Source organism: Hippopotamus amphibius, chromosome 2 (assembly GCF_030028045.1).
Source record: "Hippopotamus amphibius kiboko isolate mHipAmp2 chromosome 2, mHipAmp2.hap2, whole genome shotgun sequence".
NCBI classification, from domain to species: Eukaryota; Metazoa; Chordata; class Mammalia; order Artiodactyla; family Hippopotamidae; genus Hippopotamus; species Hippopotamus amphibius.
The window spans coordinates 5,122,847-5,144,236 of record NC_080187.1 but is presented as its reverse complement, the minus strand read 5'-3'; the positions used below and the strand labels follow the sequence as shown (position 1 = coordinate 5,144,236).

Below are 21,390 nucleotides of genomic sequence, written 5' to 3'. Positions count from 1 at the left end.
TGGGAATGTTCCAAAGTGAGTGTTCCAGCTCAGTCCAGAGCACAAACAAAAGGGGGTCAGGCCAGCAGAGCGCTGAGGCAGAACGTCTGGGAGCCAGTCTTCTGGGTGCCCTAGTCCCTGCTTTGAAGTGACATTCCTGCCCGTTGCCGCGGAAATCACTGAAGGCAAAGGCACATCTTGAATAGTGCGTCACAGGAAACACAAACCGGGGTCTCTCATGACATGCTTGCACACTCAGGTCAGTCTCAGAGTGTCACAGCCTGAGTGGCCTCAGGTTCATCCCACAAATACCGACGTGGAGTTCAGGAAAAGTCAGACAACATGGGCACAGAGTCACTTAGTTACCACTGTAATCAGTGCTAAGAAGTTCAGGGAGGGGAAGCATGTCTAGCAGGGCGACCTCATCTAATCCGGGAGGTCAGGGAAGGGTGAGACTTGAAGGACGAGCAGGAGTTGACCAAGCAAACGGGTGAAGAGCATCCTGGGCAGGAGCAGCACGTGCAGCTGGAGGAATAGGAACGGGGCAGGTGGATAGGGGTCAGATGGCGCAGAGCCTTAGAGGTCCAGGGTTTCAACTCACGGGCTGCGAGGGTGCCTACAGTGTTGACCAAATCACGTGTATTCATTTTTCTGGGAAGAAAAGTCCATGGCTTTCCTTAAAGTCTCAAAGAGTTCCGAACGGTTCAGATCCACAGAGCTAGTTCAACCCTCTCATTCCAAAACCAGGAAACTGAGGTCCTCACTCTGAAGGAAAGACATTTCTCCAAGGTTTCACAGACAGCTGGAGAACCCTCCTCATTGGACCCCAGCTGATGCTCCCCACAGCTGGCCAGCTGCCTCACTTCGGGCAGGGGTGTGTCAACAGCAACGGCGTGCTAATGCTCACTGGATGCTGATGCTGCATCCCACACAAGGCCGCTCTGTTTCTGCCCAGGCAGCCCACAAATGACCCTCTACATAGCGAACTGTAAAGTCCGCTGGTCCATGTTTCTTGGGGTCTGACCTAACCTGCAAAACACAGCGGGCAGGCACTCCCACAAGAAAGCTTTCGGGTTCTCGGGGCCCTGCAGATGATGCTGGTTCCCTAAAGGAAGGGCAGTCACGGCAGAGTCCTCACTGCTAAATCAGCCTCCAGACTTTTAAAGAAGAAGCTGCTTGTTTGTTGTTCTTTCTAAAGTCAGGACTGGGCCAGGAACCAGCCTGCAGGACACAAAAGGGAGAAAGCCCACACCCTCGACTTTATCAATTCTACCTGAAACTGCGAGAAAGGAGCTATTTTTTTTTAAGGGAACAAAAATAGTTATTTTCTCCTCTGCCACTTATTTCATACTATTTGGAATACTCAGGGAAAGTCTAAATATGTGTGGAGAACACTTCTAAAGCTTTCGATGCTTCCTGGAATACCCAAAGGAGGAAGTCAAGTGCCTGGACGGGCATTTGAGGCCTTTGGGAGTCCAGCCCCCAAACTACCTCTCCCACCTTCATCTCCCACATGCCCCCTCAGGGGCCTTTACTTTGGCCAAACACTCAATACCCTGCGTGAACCTGCTCCTGCCTGTCAGCCTGCACTGAATCCTACCTCCTTCCTCCCCAGCAAAGCAGATGAAACCCAACAGTCAACATCCAGCAGACTCTTGATGGGCAGCCACCAAGGGGACACACAATCTCTGCTCTGCCTGCAACACAACGGGGTCAGAAGAGGCACTGCCCTCCCTGGGGAAAGGCTCCCATCACCTTCCACTCACTCACTACGGATCTGTGGCCTCCTGCCCTTTACAGCACCCTACTTCCAGAGACAATCACCCAACTTGACTAAGCAGCCTCTAGACGGGGTGGGCGGGTGTGGGAGTCACGGCAGTGCCCTCCAGTTAACTCTCTCTTAGCTTTTAAAGACACACAACCCCCACCATTACGAGGCTGAGCCCACACCCAGTGTGTGCTCTTATCCACTCATTCAACAAGAATTAGTGAGCACCTATGTGCCTTTCCAGCTCTGGAAACAGCAACTGACAAGGAGCTCACCACCTAAGGAGAGAGATGATGAGAAGGAAGCAACTAAGCACTATGTTAAACAAAGAAACAAACAAAAGTAGGGCTGGGGACAGTGAGGAGATTCGGTGGTGGGAGTGCTACCTTGGATCCTGTGGCTCCAGGAGGCTGCTCTGGGGTGACACGGGAACAGAGACCCGAAAGGAGTCAGGGAGCAAACGTCACTCAGAAGGGCAGCTCATGTTTCCTGAGACTCAGGACCTAAGTGCTTCCTGTGCGTGAACTTGTAAGGACCCTACCATTGGCTCCATTTTCTCCACGAGGAAGACTTTTAGGAGGAAGGGGGTGAGCGACTTTCCCAAGGGCTCCTGAACAGCAGATGGTGGAGGCAGCACTTGAAGCCAGCCTTCTGACCACAGGCTCTCGGAGGCATTACCCCAATGCCTGGGAATGAACGTTCCAGGCAGAGGGAAGCGCAAGTGCAGGTTCTGAGGCAGGAGTATGCTTGGATCTTCCAAGAACACTCGAAGGAAAAGCTCAAGAACCCGAGCGGCTGGGACAGAGCAGCAAGGGACAGTGGACCAAGCGTGCCGGGGCCAGAGTACAGGACGCCACACGCCGGCCATGGCAGGGGCTTCGGATTTTATTCACAGTGTAAAGGGAAGCCGTGGGGCGATGCTGATCAGGTCTGATTTGATCTAATTTACGCTCTGGCTGTTGAATGAAGACTGGATGGTTGTAAGGCGAAGTGGAAACCAAGAAGCCAGTTAGGAGGGCACCAGGGCAGTACACGGAGAGACAGTGGTGGCCCTGGGCCCCAGCTGGCAGAGGAGGTGGTAAGAGGGACCAGGAGGCAGGATACATTTGAAGTAAGCCCAAGAGGACTTGCTGACGGATCGGATATGGGCCATAAGAGAGGAGTCAGGGAGAACTTCAAGATTTCTGAGCCTGAACAACTAGGTCAAAAATGACATTATTTACTGTCATGGGCACCCCAGGAGGAGCCAGTCAGGCAGGAGGTAAGGTGGTGAGCCAAGAGCCCTGACTGAGGGACATCGAGTCTGACGCTTACAAGACATCCAGGTGGAGGTGTGAAGTGGGCAGTCTGCAGTTCAGGGAGGAGGTGAGGGCTGGACACACACATCTGGGAATGACCAGTATTTAGATGGCATTTAGACATGGGACTAGATTGCCAAGAAGAGACTGGAAGACTCGGCCCTAGGATATTCCAAAGTTGAGAGTTTGGAAGAGCGGAGGATCCAGAAAGGAGCGCTGAGATGGAGGTGTCTACATGTTACCAGGACACTCACACCTTACGACAACTCAGAAGAAGCCTGTAAACATTCACCATGATTTTTTGTTTGTTTTGTTTTTCACCATGATGTTTTGTTTGTTTGTTTGTTTTAATTTATTTTATTGGTTGTGTTGGGTCTTCGTTGCTGCACATGGGCTTTCTCTAGTTGTGAAGAGTGGGGGCTACTCTTCATTGTGGTGCGCAGGCTCCTCATTGTGGTGGCCTCTCTTATTGTGGAGCACGGACTCTAGGAGCATAGGCTTCAGTAGTTGCAGCACATGGGCTCAATATTTGTGGCTCACAGGCTCTAGAGCGCCAGCTCAACAGTTGTGGCACACAGGCTCTAGAGCGCTGGCTCAACAGTTGTGGCACACGGGCTTAGCTGCTCCACAGCATGTGGTATCTTCCTGGGGCAGGGATCAAACTCGTGTCCCCTGCATTGGCGGGTGGATTCTTAACCACCGTGCCACCTAAGAAGTCCCACCATGATGTTTTTAAAGTACTAAAGTGACTACTGTGTGACTTCAAACATAATTTAAATTTTAGAGTTTGGTTCTCGATGCTTAGTTTTAAATTGTCTTGCTAATCATGATGACTAATATATCAAACTAATTAATTAGCTAATGACCCCCAAGGCACAATATACACTTAGTGTGAGATTCATCAAAGTGTTTTCTTCATAGCTGCCAATCTCCTGGCCACCTTCTCATCAGAGCTAATTAGATCGCTGCCTTTTACCTCACAAAGCTGCTGACAAAAGCATGTATGGCAAGTAGCAGAACCGTGAACCTCGCCATTCTCTCACTGTTCACCTGTGCCTGTATTATTAGAATCTTTTTCAACCTGTGGTGTCTTCGCCGCTTACCCATTTAAAAAGGGTTTGTTTCAGTACCGGACAATGGTTCAGCCCAGCTCTTCCATATGCTGAATGGGCAAGTCACATAAACCTCAGTTTTCTCATCTGTGACATGAAGCCACCACCACCCCCTGCAGTGCTGCTGACGGGATTGAATACATGCAGCACAGCTCCCGGCATCGATGCATATATCCCTCCTCCCCTCCACGAGCAGCTTTGCAGGTCAAAACCTAGGAGCCTTTCCATTCCTCTCCATACTTAACATTAAGCAGTGATTCCAAAGGGTCACCATCCACCCCCGCCCCACACCTACCCCACCAGCAGCATCAACGTCATCTGGGAACTTGTTAGAAATGCCAATTCTCAGCCCAACTCCAGACCTACTGAAGCAGAAACCAGGTGTTGGAGCACAGCAACCTCCAGGTGCTAGAATTTGAGACCTACTGGAGAAGGCGGGCAGCGTTCTGGGACACCCAGCAGGTCCTCAGGACAAGGACCACCTGACCCAGACGATCCTGTGACCTGCTAACGTAACCGGCTGCAAGCTGCCATTCTGTCATAAACACAAAGCGTCCTACCTTTCTGGCTGTTTTCTTTAAACATCAACTATATCACTTGAATAAAAATAAAAATTCTTACAAAAATTCAATCCCCATCCTCTTTTCTATAGCAACAGGGAAAAGAAAATCTCTGACTTAACCCAGATTACTGTTCCTACATAATTATTTTTTCAATTCTCTCTGTAAGACTTGACACAAACACTAAAATCCTTTCCATCCATTCCAAAGAATATGAATTTAAGATCTGGTTAATCCAATTTTTCTCATAAGGAAAACACGTTCTGGTTGTATGTACACGTTTATTGTTTTTTTAAACCAAATTGTCCCAGATTCTGATGCTTCCATGAGTTGAGTGATTGCAACATATGAAGTGGCAGATGCCCACAGGGAGAATGCGACCAAAACCAAGTTCGGCTGACCCTCCTGTGGACTCTCCGGGCCGGATCCCGCCTTCGAACAGGCCATATTTCTGAAGTAGCTCTCTCACTGCAAAACCAAGACCCTCTCCAACACAAATGTGTGAAACTCAATAGCTGTAAATGATTCCTCCCTCACTGTTTTCCCATCCAAATCAGGATGCTTTTGAGAGTGGCAGGGAGGTGCTATTAATAATTACGCCAGGACAGCAGGTGTGAGCCGGGATGTGTGATCACCGCCCCATCTGTCATGTCTGCATGAGCCCAGTGATCCGCAAAGTCATTTTCCTCTGGTGTCCAGACATCTAACTGTGAGACTGGATGAGAGCTACGTTTCTAAGCAAAGCTCTACAGTCTGACTGTCCAATCAAAGGCTAGACCTTGCCTGCAGGGGAGCCCTGGATGGTCACCACGAGCTCTGCGAGAGCAAGAGCCTGCCTCATCTATCACTGTGTCCCCAGCATCTACCGTCATGAGCTAAAGACAGCAAGTGGTCAAGAAACCAGCTGAAAGAATGAATCAGTGCTTCCTGTTGTATTTCCTTGATTCTAAAATGTATACTTCTTCACAGTTTAATTTTTGAAATCAGGGTAAGTTGTTTTATAATCAACCCTGCTAATGTGTTTTGTTTTTCTTTGTTTCCTGAGAAGTGTCACTATATCACTAATATGTCTTACATGTGTTGGTGTCATAGTATCAGAAAAACATAGTGACTGCCTATCATCGCAGATTCATGGAGATGTGTTCATGATACTCATGGGACCAGAGACCTTATCATGACAATCTCGAGGTGACAGCTCCCACACGGAGGCACCATCCCATCTAACAGAGTCTTCCCGGCCTTAAGACTCTTCGAGAAAGCCTTGATCCTGCTTCCATAGATGCGCCTCTCTCTTCCCCTCCCCCAAGTCACTGGTACCTTCTCATGAACGTGGCTGATAGCCTGGAATGCTGCCAAACAGTGCTAGAGTGAATGCCATCTGTGTTGTCAATTCAGAGTAAGTGCCGACGACAGCGTCCAGGCAGTCTCAGATGCAGCCACTGAGAGGCCTGTGAGGGTCTTTACTAGGAGCTGACATGCACTATGTGCTCGCTGTGTGCCAGGCTACAGCACCCCCGGCCTCTGGGGCTCGACTAGACGTTGAGGCCCCCAGGACTTCTCTTCCACGCTTGGCACCGATCTACTCAGATGAATAAAGGACGGGAACCAAAGGTTGCCAGGGGGCGGCATTGGACGATCCCCTCTGTGAGGGTCCTTGAGGAGCCCAGCACAGCTGAGAAGCTCCACATCTGGTGGGGAAGGGATCCACCTTGGCTTAAAAGCTTCCCGCCCCACAGGAGCCCACGGCTCAAAATCGCACAGGCTCCCTCAAGAAGCATGCCCAGTTACACGGGCCACTGCACTCAGGGAGCCCAGAGTACTACATCCCACTGGGTGCTTCTCATTCACCTAGAGGTCCTCCTAGCCCAGATGTAATCAATTAAATCAGAGGTCATTTTTACCATAAGCACTGCTCCCTAGTAATATACTTGGCATATGCCACCACTTTAAAAATACTTTAATATAACTTATTACAAGACATTTAAGATTAAATAAGTATTATACAAATAAATATTGAAAAATAATTGGTATCCACAGTATTTTTTTTTTCAAATTGTGGTAAAATCTACATAAAATTTGCCACCTTGACCATTTTTAAGTGTACAGTTCAGTGGTAGTTAGTCCATTCACACTGTCGTGCCACTATCACTACCACCCAGTCACAGAACTCTTTTTGTGCTGTAAAACGGAACTTAAACATTAATTAAGTGTTAAACAATAATTCCCCATGCTCCCTTTTCCCAGGCCCTGGCAACCACTATTCCACTTACTTTCTGTTTCTATGATTTGATTACTCTTAGGTATCTCATACAAGTGGAATCATATAGTTGTCCTTTCGTGTCTGACTTATTTCACTCAGCATACTGTCCTCAGCGTTCACCCGTGCTGAAATGTGTCAGAGTGCACCCCCTTTTTAAGGCTGCATGGTGTTCGCTGTGGGTACTTACCAGATTTTGTTTACCCATCATCTGATGATGGGCACCTTCTGGCTGCTGTGTGAATGACACTGTTATGAAATCGGGTGTACAAATATTTGTTTGAGTCCCTTTCATCTCTTTTGGGTATATACTCAGAAGTATAATGGAATTGCTGAATGCTACGGTGATTCTATGTTTAATTTTTTGAGAAACTGCCACTGGTTTCCATAGTGGCTGCACCATTTTACATTCTCACAAGGGTTCCAATTTCTATACACCCCTGCCAACACTCGTTATTTTCTGATTTTTTGAAAGCAGACAGCCTAATGGGTGTAAGGTGGTATCTCACTGTGGTTTTGATGTGCACATCACTAATGGTTACTGATGCTAAACATCTTTTCATGTGTTTATTGGCCATTTGCACATCTTCTTTGGAGAGGTCTACTCAAGTTTTTTAATTGGGTTGTTTGATTTTTTTGTTGATCAAATGCCATCTTTATCTATTTCTAGGAAACAGAGCTATTTAAGCAAAGTCAAATTCTATGCAGATAAACAATGATTATGTCCACACAATGGAATACTACTCAGCTATAAAAAGGAATAAACTACTCATTAAAAACAAGAATTTCATGAATCTCAAATGCAGTATGCTGAGTAAAAGAAGCCAGTTTCCAAAAGTTGCATGCTATATGATATTCTGGAAGAGACAAAACTATAGTGATGGAAAACAGATCAATGGTTGCCAGAAACCAGAAGCGGAGGAAGGGTTTGACAACAAAGGGATAGCAGAAAGCTTTTGGTTTTTTTTTCCCTGGGGCAATGGAATTGTTCTCAATCCTGATAGTGGTAGTGGTTACACAAATCTACAGATGAGTTAAAACTCAAAGAACTATACACCCAAAAAAGGGTCAATTATACTGTATGTAAAAATTTTTAAGAAATTCTCATGCAGAAGGGGAAAGTGTTCTCTTTTTATCCACATAGGCATTACGCTAAGCAGCTTACAAGCATCATCTCATGGAATCCTTACAAAGCTGCAGAAATGTATAAATATTGACTGTCACTTGAGCCCAGGTCTGACTGAACTAGGAGAAACTAAGTCCTGATTATTCAGATACCCAAGATTCCACTCGATCTTTCCAAGATCTGGGGTGTCTGCAAATTATTATCTATCATACAGTAGCAGGAATTTAGGGTTGGCAGAACCACGTCCACACGTGATCTTTCTCCAGGGGGACAGGGTCCACAGAGCTTCTATCAGATCCTTAGCAGCACTTAGGATCTTAAAAAGCTCAAGAACCACTGCTCCGGATACAAAATTAACACACAGAAATCTCCTGCATTTCTATACACTAACCATGAAAGATCAGAAAGAGAAATTAAGGACACAATCCCATTCACCATTGCAACAAAAAGAATAAAATACCTAGGAATAAACCTAACCAAGCAGGTAAAAGACTTGTACTCAGAAAACTATAAGACACTAATGAAAGAAATCAAAGACGACACAAACAGATGGAGAGATATACCATGTTCTTGGATTGGAAGAATCAATGTTGTGAAAGTGACTATACTACCCAAAGCAATTTACAGATTCAGTGCAATCCCTATCAAATTACCAATGGCATTTTTCACAGAACTAGAACAAGAAATTTTACGATTTGTATGGAAATGCAAAAGACCCAGAATCGCCAAAGCAATCTTGAGAAGGAAAGACGGAGTTGGTGGAATCAGGCTTCCCGACTTCAAACTATACTACAAGGCTACAGTGATCAAGACAGTATGGTACTGGCACAAAAACAGAAATACAGATCAATGGAACAGGATAGAAAGCCCAGAAATAAACTATGGTCAACTAATCTAAGACAAAGGAGGCAAGGACATACAATGGAGAAAAGGCAGCCTCTTCAGTAAGCGGTGCTGGGAAAACTGGACGGCTTCATGTAAAAGAATGAAATTAGAACACTCCCTAACACCAGACACAAAAATAAGCTCAAAATGGATTAAAGACCTAAATGTAGGGTCAGACATTATAAAACTCCTAGAGGAAAACATAGGAAGAACACTCTTCGACATAAATCACAGCAAGATCTTTTTTGATCCACCCCCTAGAGTAACGGAAATAAAAACAAAAATAAATAAGTGGGCCCTAATGAAACTTCAAAGCTTCTGCACAGCAAAGGAAACTATGAGCAAGACGAAAAGACAACCCTCAGAATGGGAGAAAATATTTGCAAACGCATCAACAGACAAAGGATTAATCTCCAAAATATAGAAACAGTTCATCCAGCTCAATATCAAAGAAACAAACAACCCAATCAAAAAATGGGCAGAAGACCTAAACAGGCATTTCTCCAAGGAAGACATACGGATGGCCAAGAGGCACACGAAAAGCTGCTCAACATCACTGATTATTAGAGAAGTGCAAATCAAAACTACAGTGAGGTATCACCTCAGACCGGTCAGAAGGGGCATCATCAGAAAATCTACAAACAGTAAATGCTGGAGAGGGTGTGGAGAAAAGGGAACCCTCTTGCACTGTTGGTGGGAATGTAGATTGCTACAGTCGCTATGGAGAACAGTATGGAGGTTCCTTGAAAAACTAAAAATAGAGTTACCATATGACCCAGCAATCCCACTACTGGGCATATATCCAGAGAACACCATCATTCAAAAAGACACACGCACTCCAATGTTCACTGCAGCACTATTTACAGTAGCCAGGACATGAAAGCAACCTAAATGTCCATCAGCAGATGAATGGATAAAGATGTGGTACATATATACAATGGAATATTACTCAGCTGTAAAAAGGAACGAAATTGGGACATTTGTAGAGTCACGGATGGACCTAGAGACTGTCATACAGAGTGAAGCGAGTCAGAAAGAGAAAAACAAATATTGTATATTAACACATGTATGCGGAATATAGAAAAATGGTACAAATCAACTGGTTTGCAAGGCAGAAATAGAGACACAGATGTAGAGAACAAGCACATGGACACCAAGTGGGGAAAGCGGGGAGGGTTGGGGGGGAATGAATTGGGAAATTGGGATTGCCATATACACATTGCTAATAAGAAAAAAAATAGCAAATTGTACACTCCAAAGATATGCAGTTTACTGTATGTTAACTGTATCTCAATAAAAGTTCTTTAAAAAAAAAAAAAAAAAACAAAAAACCACCACTCCCATTCCTGATCCAGGGAGGGGCTGTGGCTGCCCCAGAGGACACAGACTGTCTGTGACAGTGCCAGGCCAGGAGGGGAGGCTCCAGACACTCAGGTTGGTTCTCTCTCCACCGTCCAAAAATGACACAGTTCCACGCATTTCCGGTGACAGTGACTCACATGTTCCCCGTGCTGATTTTAGTCTACACGACTTCCCCAGCAGTAGGTGCATTTCACTGCCAAGCTGGGACCAGGTTACTTTGGTCTCCCTACAACACAGGTCTGAAATGGAGCCCAGGTTCCTAGTTCAATTCTTATCTTGGTCAAATATAAAAACTTCATTCTACAACCCTGCACATTTAGGGTAATTAACAGACAGCTCCCCATAAACAGAAAAAAACAAGGATAGCTCATGCAGGAAGGCATGCTTTTGATCTGCGCCTTTGGTTTTCTCATGAGCTCAGAGAATTAATATTTGTAAGGTACTCTCGACAAGCTGAGGCAGAAGTACAAATTAGGGCAGTTATGGTAATTAAATGAGAGGTTCTTTAGCTCCAGGACCAAATGACTGAAGAAAGTGAAAAGGGCTGACTGGGCTTTGGTCTTTCTGCAAACAGCCGTGTGCTTTGAGCTGGTCGAACTGACAAACCTGCAAGCAGACTACACACATTTACTTTCACTTATCAGAAGGCCCAGGAGAGCACAGGTTAAGGAAGACTCAGAACAATGCATTAGAATTTATGAATTTATCTTAACTGTGAAAACTAATCAAGGAGGGGAAATAAAGGGTATGAAACCACTCTATTTGCCATGTTCAATGCGATTTATAGGTTACCTGCACACAAGGTCCGAGTGGCTCGTGATGTTTTAGGCGTCACAACACAAAAACAACACCTTGTGTTCATTTCACAGTCAGTGTTCAGTGTTGAACAAAGATGGTTTAGTTAATCCTGAGAGTCACCCCTGCAAGGAGAAACTGAGGTGGTGTCTCTAGGGATGGAACAAAAACCTACCTGCTGGTGACCAGCCCTGCTCTGGCTCTGAGCTAAGCTGCTGCCCACGAGCACAGGCCCTTTAGACAGACTTATTTACAAAAGGACACAATCAGGACTTTCCTCCAACAACTGCATGTGCTAGGGCCGGGGGGTAGCTGAGATGAAATGTAATCTCCTCGTCCCATAAATGATCTCTTCGGAGGTTTACTACTTAGCTGTAAAAACCTATTCTCTTGAATTCAACTTGAGAGAGAGACAGACAGACAGACAGACACACACACACACACACACACACACACACACACACACACACACACACACACACACACACACACACACACACCCACCCACCCACCCACCCACCCCTCCAGGAACTACCTCAATAGCCAGAGACTTCCGCTTCTGTGAGTGCTGAGGTCCGAACTTCACTTACCATGTGACCATTTTAAAGGAAATTTAGAGCAGAAGGGGACATAAGGTAGGAACAAAAACTACCGTTCACTGTGTCAAGACTCTGTTAACATGCTTTATGTGCATCATCTCATTTAATCCTTTCTCAGCACCATAAGGTAGGCACTGTTACACTTTTTTTCCATTTTACAGATAAGGAACTGAGACTTAGACAGGCAAAGCAACTTGCCCAAGATTCCACTGTTCCACAGCAGAACTGGGATCCAAAATAGAGCTTTAGGACTCAGTCGAAACCCATGCCCCCACGCTTGCTCCATGAGTCCATCCTCTCATTTCACAGTTGGGGAGACTGAGGGCTGAGGGACACTGATCTGATCCACTGGTGCAGACCCAGGGGCCACGAAGCAGGTCTCCTGACCTCTAGCCCAGGCTCACACTGCCTCTAACACGGATGAATGTTAAGAAAAGTATGAAAGCCTAGATCAAAAGTCTCCTGCACACAGCACAGGCAGTAGCCAGGTTATCAACTCCCTAAGGGCACAGATGCCTCCAAACTTCTCAGTATCCCTATTGCCTTGGTGGGCTGCTGGACACTCGATGAGCATTCAGCCAATGTTGTATGGATGGAGAGGCGTTAGGTGGACGGATGGGTAGAAGAGTGAGTGAGTCCGGTGGGTACGTGGGTGGAAGGGTGGGTGGGTGAATAGGTGAGTAGGGTGGATGTATGGGTGGCCGGATGTGTGGATGAGTGTGTAGGGGGTGGATAGAGCCATGTCGACTAAGGGCCACTTCCCACTGTTTACATCCAAAGTAGATTCCCTTGCAATATTTTCAGCAAACACACTTTTTAAGCCACCTCTATAACTGCGAAACCAGAAGCTGCTTCATAAATCTGTAGGCAGATGTGAAGCCACCTTAACAGTCCTACAGAGAGGCTGGAAAGTCCCAGGGGAATCCCAGAGCAGGTTCCAACCAAAGACAATGACAGAGCCTTCCAGCCAGCCTCCCTGTGGCTCTGTGGTGGGGGAGCAGAAGACCCCAGATCCAGATTCGCCCGGCGGCCAGGCAAGCACACACGGAGGCAGGAAGAGAAGTGATGAGGGAAACCCAAGTGCCCCATCAGCTCCACCTCTCACTCAGCTCGTGACCTGCCTCCCTTTCCTCACCTATCAAATGGCACCACACTTGCCATTTCTCTCTCTTTATAACAAAAGACCTAATTAAATCATACAGGTATCAGAAGGTAAACTCCCAAGCACACAGGAAGTACTCAACAATCGTGAGCAGTTACGCTTCTCACCAGTGTTACTCTAATACCGTTTAATAACAGAGAAATGAAATCCAAAACAACAAAAAAACGAATGCCTATTATAGTGATTTGAAAGCTACAAAGGACTGCGTAAGTTTCACCGTGATGATGAATAGTTAGAATAGTTATGTGCCTCATCGCAACACTAGTGTCATTAAAAACCAACAAAACAACCCAACACACACACTCTTTTTTTTTTACTGCAGACTAGACTCACAAAGGATCAGCACTAGGAAGGGCTCTGTCGTCCCCCACATCAGGTCACGACAGAAGCACCAGAAGCTCAGAAAGATTAAGCAATTTGCCCAAGGTCACCCAGCAAGAAGCAGGACTTCCCCGCCCCTGAGAGCTGCATCAGGACAGCCAGGGGACCACCGTCATCTGGTCCATCCCCTCCAACATTATCAGGTGGCCCTTTCAGTGTAGCAGCCACCTCAGTGGCACAGAAGTTCCTGGAAATGTGGACGCTCATTTCGAGCCAAGTCACAGCAGCCAAGAGAACAATGTCATCACAGCCAATGAAAATATGGGTAAATGGGACCTAGTCAAATGGGCTTTAGTCCTATCTTGGCCCCAACTTGGTATGATCATAGGCAAATCTCAGCTATTTGGGATCTCAGGATCCCACACACAAAAGAAAAGCTCTGTGTCTGAGTTTCGGCCTCTGTAGAAGGAGAACAGAACCGTACCTTCCTCCTGCTGTGAGGATGAAAGGAGACCACGTGTGTAAAATATGCAGAACAGAGCCTGGTACCGGCACGTGGTAAGTGCTTACTGAGTGTGAGCTACTACTCAGTACTTGTATCTATCACTGAAAGGAGGGTTGAGGGCAGCCAATCCCCTGAGCCACGCACAGTTCCCCGAGCCACGCACAGTTCCCTGAGCCACGCACAATCCCCCATCCGTGCATTCACAGCCACTTGAGGGAGAGGCACACGTGGTGATCCACACCCAGCAAATGAATACAACCGTGTCTCCAAGCCAGAGGCCTCACTGGTTTTCCTGTCTGCTTGGTTTGGGCCAACTAAGTGGCTATGCGGCGCCATCTCATCCCACTGGACTTCCGCTGTCCTGCCTACCCGCTCCATGTCCATGCCTTCCTTCTCCCAAAGACGGCAAGCCCCACACTTATGTTCAGGGGGACCCCGGGCTGCTCCCACCCCTAGCAGCACAGTGTGCAGCCGGGCGCCTCCTCTGTCAAGTCCACACCAAACGCCTGAACTCTGCCCTGTGTCCCAGCCCAGGAAGTATCACACGCCATCCTGGGCCTGACAGCTCTCCATCTTCTACGCTTTAAAGGCAGGGCAGAGCTCCCTGATTGTGAAACTTAATCTGTAGTAAAATGACTGTGTGGAGCCAGCAAGCCAATGGAAAGCAAGGAGAAAGAGCATCTTTAAGGGATCACTGGGAACGGAGGGCCTGAGCTGTTATGACATAGTGACAGTATTCTAGGAAGATGCAGTCCACACTGCAGGACAGGACAGGTTCAGAGAACTATCTCTATCTTCCAAACCACAGCCTGGAAGAAAAAAGTGGGGAGAAAGAGGAATTGTGACCATCTGATAACAGATTTCTAATCCATTTAGGGAAGTCTCTCCATTGCATCTTCGCCCACAAAGAGGAAGAAGTGGCAAGAGAGCCTCTGCTTCAACCCCTTGACAGAGAAGCAAGGGGGTGCCAGCAGAACACCTGCCTCTCCAGCCCTCAAAGACAGCATGCACTGTACAGCCACCCCATAAACTGACGGTGCAGGGAGCTGGTCCAGATAACGCTCAGACACCGAATGAAAGAAATAACAAGTACAGACAGGGCCTCCCATCATGGCGCTCGCCACTGTGGAAGGCTGAGCAGAGCTGGCATGTGCTGTGGTTTGTAAATAAAAAGCAAAATCACAACTGCTTGATGTGAATGAGCACTGCCCAAGAGTACTTCGCTCCTGTGCACCCCCAGAACCACGCACTGTCACCGCTAACGGCAGCTCCAGGCTATCTGGGCTGCACGAGCCTCAGGATCTCATCACCCTGGAGCTCTCCTGACAGAGTGTTCTGGGAGTGGATTTCACCTCAGCCTCCTCATCAGGTTTCGGAAGAACACCCCAAAACACTGATGAATGTATATGGTTAACACAGAACCCCAACTAAATGCATACCTTATCCGAGTATTGGTCCTACTAATTTACCAAGAGACATCCTAAATGGCAACTCAAAACCCAGAAGCAGCTCCATTTAAAGCTGATTTTGAGACCTGGAATCAGAAACCTAAGTTCATTCTTTGACAACATTAAATAAATTCACTAGTAAAGTTTTTGAGCACCTACTATGTTCTAAGTACAGCAATGGAAACCCCACAGTGGACCAGACAGGCACACTCCCTTGAGGGGCTAACGGTCTATTTACGACTGTATTTGCTGATGTTTAACTTGAGGAAAGGAAACTGGGGCTTCGGTTTCTGAATGATCACTGTATCCAAAGGGTTTATCTAGGGCCTTCCCATGGAATTTACTATCTGCCATAGGAAGGGAAGGCATGAAGAGCCCAAAGGAAGGTGGTTTGGGTAGAGGAGGCTGAGCGCATCCAGGAAGTGGGTTTTCACACTGTGCTGGTGGAGGACCCGAGGAGGGGCCTCAGGGGCCACAGCTGAGCAGTAAGGGCCCACTGTGCCTGAAGTGCTCCCAGTTAATGGTTAGCTAACAGCCTTCCTATGTATTAAAAAAGGGCCTGCTGCTTTAAAACAAAACACAACATGGAAGCACTAATTTTAGATCCCCCACCCCGCCCCCATGGCACTGACAGAGAAAATGAGACCCAGAAAAGGGAAAGAATCTCCCAAGGTCACAATGGTGTAAATGGTGAAACGGTCTAAAACAAATGACCACAAACTAAGATGACAGATCCCTTAATAATTCACAAACTGTTGGGTTTTTTTTTTTTGAAGTCATAAAACAGCCTCTGGGGCAAGGTAGATGACGAGCCAGAGGAACACCTGTCCCAGCCGCCCGGCGCCCGCCCAGTCGGGGCCACTTGGGTGCGGTGGCAGACGGCCCTGCCAGGCCGCTACTCTTTCCAGTGCGTCATCTTATTATGGCAACGGGAACACATTCAGCTGGACTGAGGTAAGACCCAGCCCTGCGCTCAAGGCTCTCTCCAATCCGGGCTGGTCTGGGAGATGACTTTTCTGCAAGCTCATACATGACTCAGCCTCACAGGCCTCCTATCAGCTCTGCTGGCTACATGTAATACCGTTCAAACCACCTCTGCCAACAGCTGCTCAGGAGACCAGGAAACACTGAGGCTACTGTGGTTGATTTTTTAAAACATATTTAGCCTGTGTCTGTGCTACTTCTCATCTCTTTACAGTACTGCTGGTGATATTAGTGTTCCTAGTATCACATGCAGCCTAAACACTGCATGGGGCCTACTCTAATTTAATGGAGCCTTTTTTTTTTTTTTTTTGGTAAAACCAGAAAAAAACCTTAGAAACATGAACAATAATTAAGATAAAGCTACTGTGTCTCCAGCAACATGGGAAGCTCTAAGCCATGCTCCGTAAAGGGGCTGGCGGAGTTGGAGCCGAGGTGGGCACCCCACTGCACTGAGGCTGTGACCCTGCGCAAATCACCAACATTCCCTGGGCCTGAGTTGCCCTCATGGGTAAAATGGGGATAACTGGCCCTGCTCTGTCCCTCAGGATTTTTTGTGGGGATCAAGTGAAATGAGGTCATCTGTCGATGCACTCTGGATGGAAACTATAGAAACGGCACACATGTTCAGCACCGTTTTGATGCTACCCCTGGACCGAGAGCCCGGGAGGGCCAGGCTTCTGTGGGGTCCGCAAGGCAGCACAGTGTTTGCCAATGAGGAGGGTCCAGTAAGTGCTGCATGAGTGAGGGGATGGCCAGCAGGTGCCATGAAAGTGTTGTAGTTACTGACTGGACACATTTTGAGCACAAAGACTGGTAACCGTGGGGAAAAAAAGAAGTGTAAAATTTGAGAGGAGTTTAAAATTGGTCAAAATACAGTGACCCCTGATCTACAAGGACTCTCCCCCAGGCCAAAAATGTGCAGCCTCATGTGACAGATTGTACTTGCACTTTTAATCTGCTCTGAAAAAGTACATAATGACAAAAAGTTACTATGACTGCATACAATGTAAATTTTTCTTTTTAATTTATAACAAAAGCATCTTCACACATCTGAAAAACACAGCAGCAGCGTCTGAGACACAGTATTTAGTCTGTCCTCCGGCCAGGCACTGGCTGCGCCTGCTGCCACTTCAGCCCCTCGTAGTAGCTTGAGGCCATGGGGAGCCTGGACAGCAGCCAGAGGGTTCAGTAAATGATGAAACTCCTAGGCAGACTCCCAAGGGGTCTGCTGAGAATACACAGCAGGGAAAGAGACCCCCCCCCCCCCCCCCCCGCCCCAAACAAACAAAAAAACCTGTGTAATTTACATCTAATGGCTCACCTTAAATCTCAACCCCTCCCAGAGGCAGCTCCCACCCTAAATCTGATGGGATCCCTCGTACCCCCCCAGCGCTCCCCACGCTGCCAGAGGAAAGGCCTGTGTGACAGTGTGATGTCCACCCAGTTCACCGCCGCTTCCCTGGCCGTACAGCTCTGGACAGGAGGAGTTCAATCAGTGCCGAGCAAAGGGCTCGGAATGAACCCGTGAAGGAATGGGGCAAAGATTTCAAAGTCCGAATGAAAAGCAAACACACACGAGTAGTTTCTGCAAGGAAAGGGATGCAAACTCAAATGTCAACAGTCCAAGTGGGGTGCAGGAATCAGCAGGGCGGCTGGCAGTGGGAACGGGAGGCCCCCACCACAGTGGCCTCGGAGGCACAAGGGCTCAGTGCTACCAGAGATTTGTAAGTGATTTCCTGATTTTTAGATATTGACCACTGATTCTTTTCTTTTTCTCTGAAAACATGTATGGATCACACGCAACACATGCATGCCTGAGTCCAGCCCCCAGTCATCACCTCCAATCACCAGGCAAGAGAGGTGTTTCAGCTCCAGAAGGGCTAAGGCTTCAATTCCCTCCGCTCGGTGTGTCTGCTGGAGTAAACATGAGCACACTGAGACCCACTGTCACCGTGTACACACTGGAACCAGGTTCACTGGTCCCCCAAAGTGGCCCCAGTGCTGCACACATCTCCTGCCGGTGTGGGTCTCCCAGGACAAGTCCCTCTTGGTTCCCAGGGAAGAGCCTCTTCTCCTTGCCAAGCCTGCCCACAAGCTCACCCCGGGAGCTCCCTAATCCATCTGGCTCCACTTGCTCCCCGCCTCCCCATTATCTCTGGAAGACACCAAGGAGCCTTCCCCTCCACCCCAGCACTCTTCCTGGCCTTCCACATTCAACCCTTCTCCACCAAGCCTAAGTGGACAGGCCCAACCAGCCAGCAAGCAGACCCTGTGCCACCCTTGGGAGCCCAGATTGTCTCGATCCCCTGGCCAATCTGGCCCCTATGGAAGGCTAGGCCCTCCGAGGAGGGCGGTACGTGCGACCCCCCACCTCAGGCAGGCACCGCTGAGTGAGCAAACAGGTTGAAAAGCAGCACGACAGACTCAAAAAGATCTCCCCTGGAGGCTGAAGAGGCTCTGGCTCAGGAGAGGTATCAGGTGGGAAGGACGGGCAAGAGTCCCGGGGCTGTAAGGGATGCACACAGTTCTCTTTTACACTCAAAAAACCTTGGCTCCCTTAAGCCCTGAGAAGTGAAAGCACTGGTCCTATTTTCAGAGAGAAGACATTATAAACACATGTAAGCAACTCTTCTGCTCAAGTCAACAGAAAATAGCAAAACTTAACAACAATGATCGCTGACTGGGTGTCAGACTATAATTTACCAGAGACTGTTCACCTGCTAACAGGAGGCGCCACTTCACCTAAGAAGGACCTTTCCTCTGAGGGTGACTTCACAGTAGGTCCATTTAGAAAACTCCAGCAGAAACCGAATGGGAAATCTTGTCAAAATGCAAAGTTGAAGGCCACCTACAATGACCAGCAGAAACCACCGAGAAGATGCACCTTTCGTTCCAGAGTGTCCCCGTCTTCCTTGACAGTTTTGTGTGTGAATCAAGCAAAAGAGCTTACACTGGGGGGGGGGGGGGAGGGGGGGCTCTTCCCCCACCACCTGGAGCACCCTCGCCCTCTCTTCAGAGCCTGGCACAAATACTGTTTCCTCCAGAGATTTCCCCATGCCCTCAGCAGACAGACCACCCCCTCACCTGTGCCACGGCCCCGCCTCCTGCTGCCACACAGCTCCTGTGACCTGGCAGCCAGAGGTGATGCTGGGGCCGGCTCTCCCACTCTTATACAAGCTCCTCCGAAAGCAGGCACCCCTAGATTCTGCATCTACTGGCAGAGGGAGGTGCCCGGGGATAACCTGTGCTGAAAAGAACTGGCATCAGGCCTCCTTCCTCCAGGGAGTAAAGGACGCATGTGATGGCTCACCCGAGAGGGCTGCACTGTGGACAGCAGCTCGTGGGGTGGCAGGTGCTTCTCACTGCACTTGTTTGACTCTTCCATGATTTTCAAATTTTCCAATTACCCTTATAATTAGAGAAAACCCTGTTAATACTATCTTGAAAATAAACCAGCCAAGTTTCCCAACAATAGCATTCAGAGACACAACGCATCCTGAGAAATGCTGCACAGATTAACCAGACGTATTTCTGGAATGGCATGTACGCTGGGAGGGAACTCGTGGTCCCTGGACACGGCGCTGGGACTGAAGAACAGTGAGAAAAATACCCAAGAAACAGCACCTGAAGCCAAGGGCCCTGCACCTGAGGAAGGCACCCAGGCTTCTGGACAGAGAGCCCTGCCCACCCGCTGGGTAGCCTGCAAACCCCTAAGCCTGTCAAACCAGGAACACACTCTCTGTCACAGAGAATCTGTGCTCAGAGATTAAGGTGCTCAGCACAGAGCCGGATACATAGAAAACCCTCAAAAAAGGCAACGAAAATTTCCTTCCTGTGCTCAAGCCACAGCCTGCAAGTTACAAGGCCTGCTGGGTCCACTTCCAAGGCGCTTCTCAGAGAGGTGTCCTGGTTTAACCTCGGTAACCAGCAACTTCCAAAATCAGTGTAACCTTCCCCCTCTCCAGCCCACCTTCCACAGCTTGGCTGCCAAGGTGATGACAAGGTACCAGGTTACAACAACCAGTGTTGTCCCCGCTACGAGAGCCCTGGACCGCCCGCCTCCCTCACCTGGGACCCAGGGATGCGTCCTGACAGGTGTCGCTGGCTCATTAAGCCCCGGGCCCCAGGTGCACGGCCCGAGCTGGAGACTCTATTCCCAGGCCGGGCAAAACCCAGGTAACCGGACGGCGAGGCTCCGAGTTTTCTAGGAACACACAAAGGGATGGGGCTGGCATCCAGACTTCTAGCCCACCTCAGACCGGCTCCCCACACGCCCCACTTCCCGGGCTCGGCCTGATATCAGAGGTAGGCTCGCCCGCGCCCTGAAAACGCCCAGACGCATCCTGCCAGCTTCCTTTGAAGCCTCCGAAATGGATACTTCTGGTTCAATTGAAACCCATTTAAACCCGAGGCTCAGCAGAAATGACACATCTCATGGCCCGGCTCTGCGCACCGCCTGAGAGACGACCGCCCGCCGCCGGGCCACGCGCACACGCGGCCGCGGTCCCTGCCCGGCCCCGGCCCCGCCGTTGTCTCAAAGTTCACGTCGCGGGCCCAGCGGCGCGCACGGCCCGGCCCGGCCCGCAGGGCCCCGCGCCCCGCCCCGGCCCCGCCGCCCGAGACGCGCGCGGCAGGCCCGGCGGCGCCTCCACGTCTGGTCCCGGGAGCCCGGCCGCCCCGCGCCGGCCGCGCGCCTCACCTGCTTTCTCGATCTTGCCGGACATTTCCGGGCTGCGCCGGAGGCCGAGGCCGCCGCTCATCGGGCCCGGGCCGGGCCGCTGCGGGGCCACAGGCCGGCGCGGCCGCCGCTCGCCTCGGCCCTGGCTCGCCGCGCCTCAGAGCCGCGCCGGCATGGCGGGCTCCGCGGGCCGCGGCCTGTGCGCTCGGCCAGCGGCGCCCCGGCCCGCCGCTCCCGCCGCCAGCCGCCGCCGCTCCGCCTCCGCCGCTCCCGCCGCCGCCGCCGCTTCCCGGGGCCCGCGAGCCGGCCGCCGCCCGCCCGCCGGCCTCGGCCGCGGCCAGAGCGCCCCCTGCCGGGCGGCCTCCGCGCCGCCGCGAGCCCAGCGCCCCCTGCCGGCCCGGAGCCGGACGGAGCCTCCCGCTCGGGACTCAGCGCACCCTGCCGGCCCGGAGTCTCCACGCCAGGGCGAGATCCCCCCCCACCCCTCCCACCCCGTCCCCGCCCGCCCTCTCTGCCCCAACCTCGCACCTGGGACTCAGTGTCCCCTGCCC

At 49.5% G+C, this 21,390-nt stretch overlaps 1 protein-coding gene across 5 annotated transcripts in view; it reads right to left on the bottom strand.

The window, feature by feature from the left end:
* The window catches only part of RAPGEF1 (Rap guanine nucleotide exchange factor 1), a 134,272-nt gene extending 113,198 nt beyond the window's left edge, over positions 1-21,074 (bottom strand). For 3 of the 5 annotated variants that reach the window (XM_057719901.1, XM_057719903.1, XM_057719905.1), the window contains exon 1: positions 20,861-21,074. In XM_057719901.1, the coding sequence (XP_057575884.1) occupies positions 20,861-20,921 (61 nt within the window). In that variant the 5' untranslated portion in view covers positions 20,922-21,074. The remainder of the gene's footprint in view (positions 1-20,860) is intronic. The other 2 variants (XM_057719908.1, XM_057719910.1) reach the window with 1 other exon arrangement.
* Between the last annotated feature and the right edge of the window lie 316 nt (positions 21,075-21,390).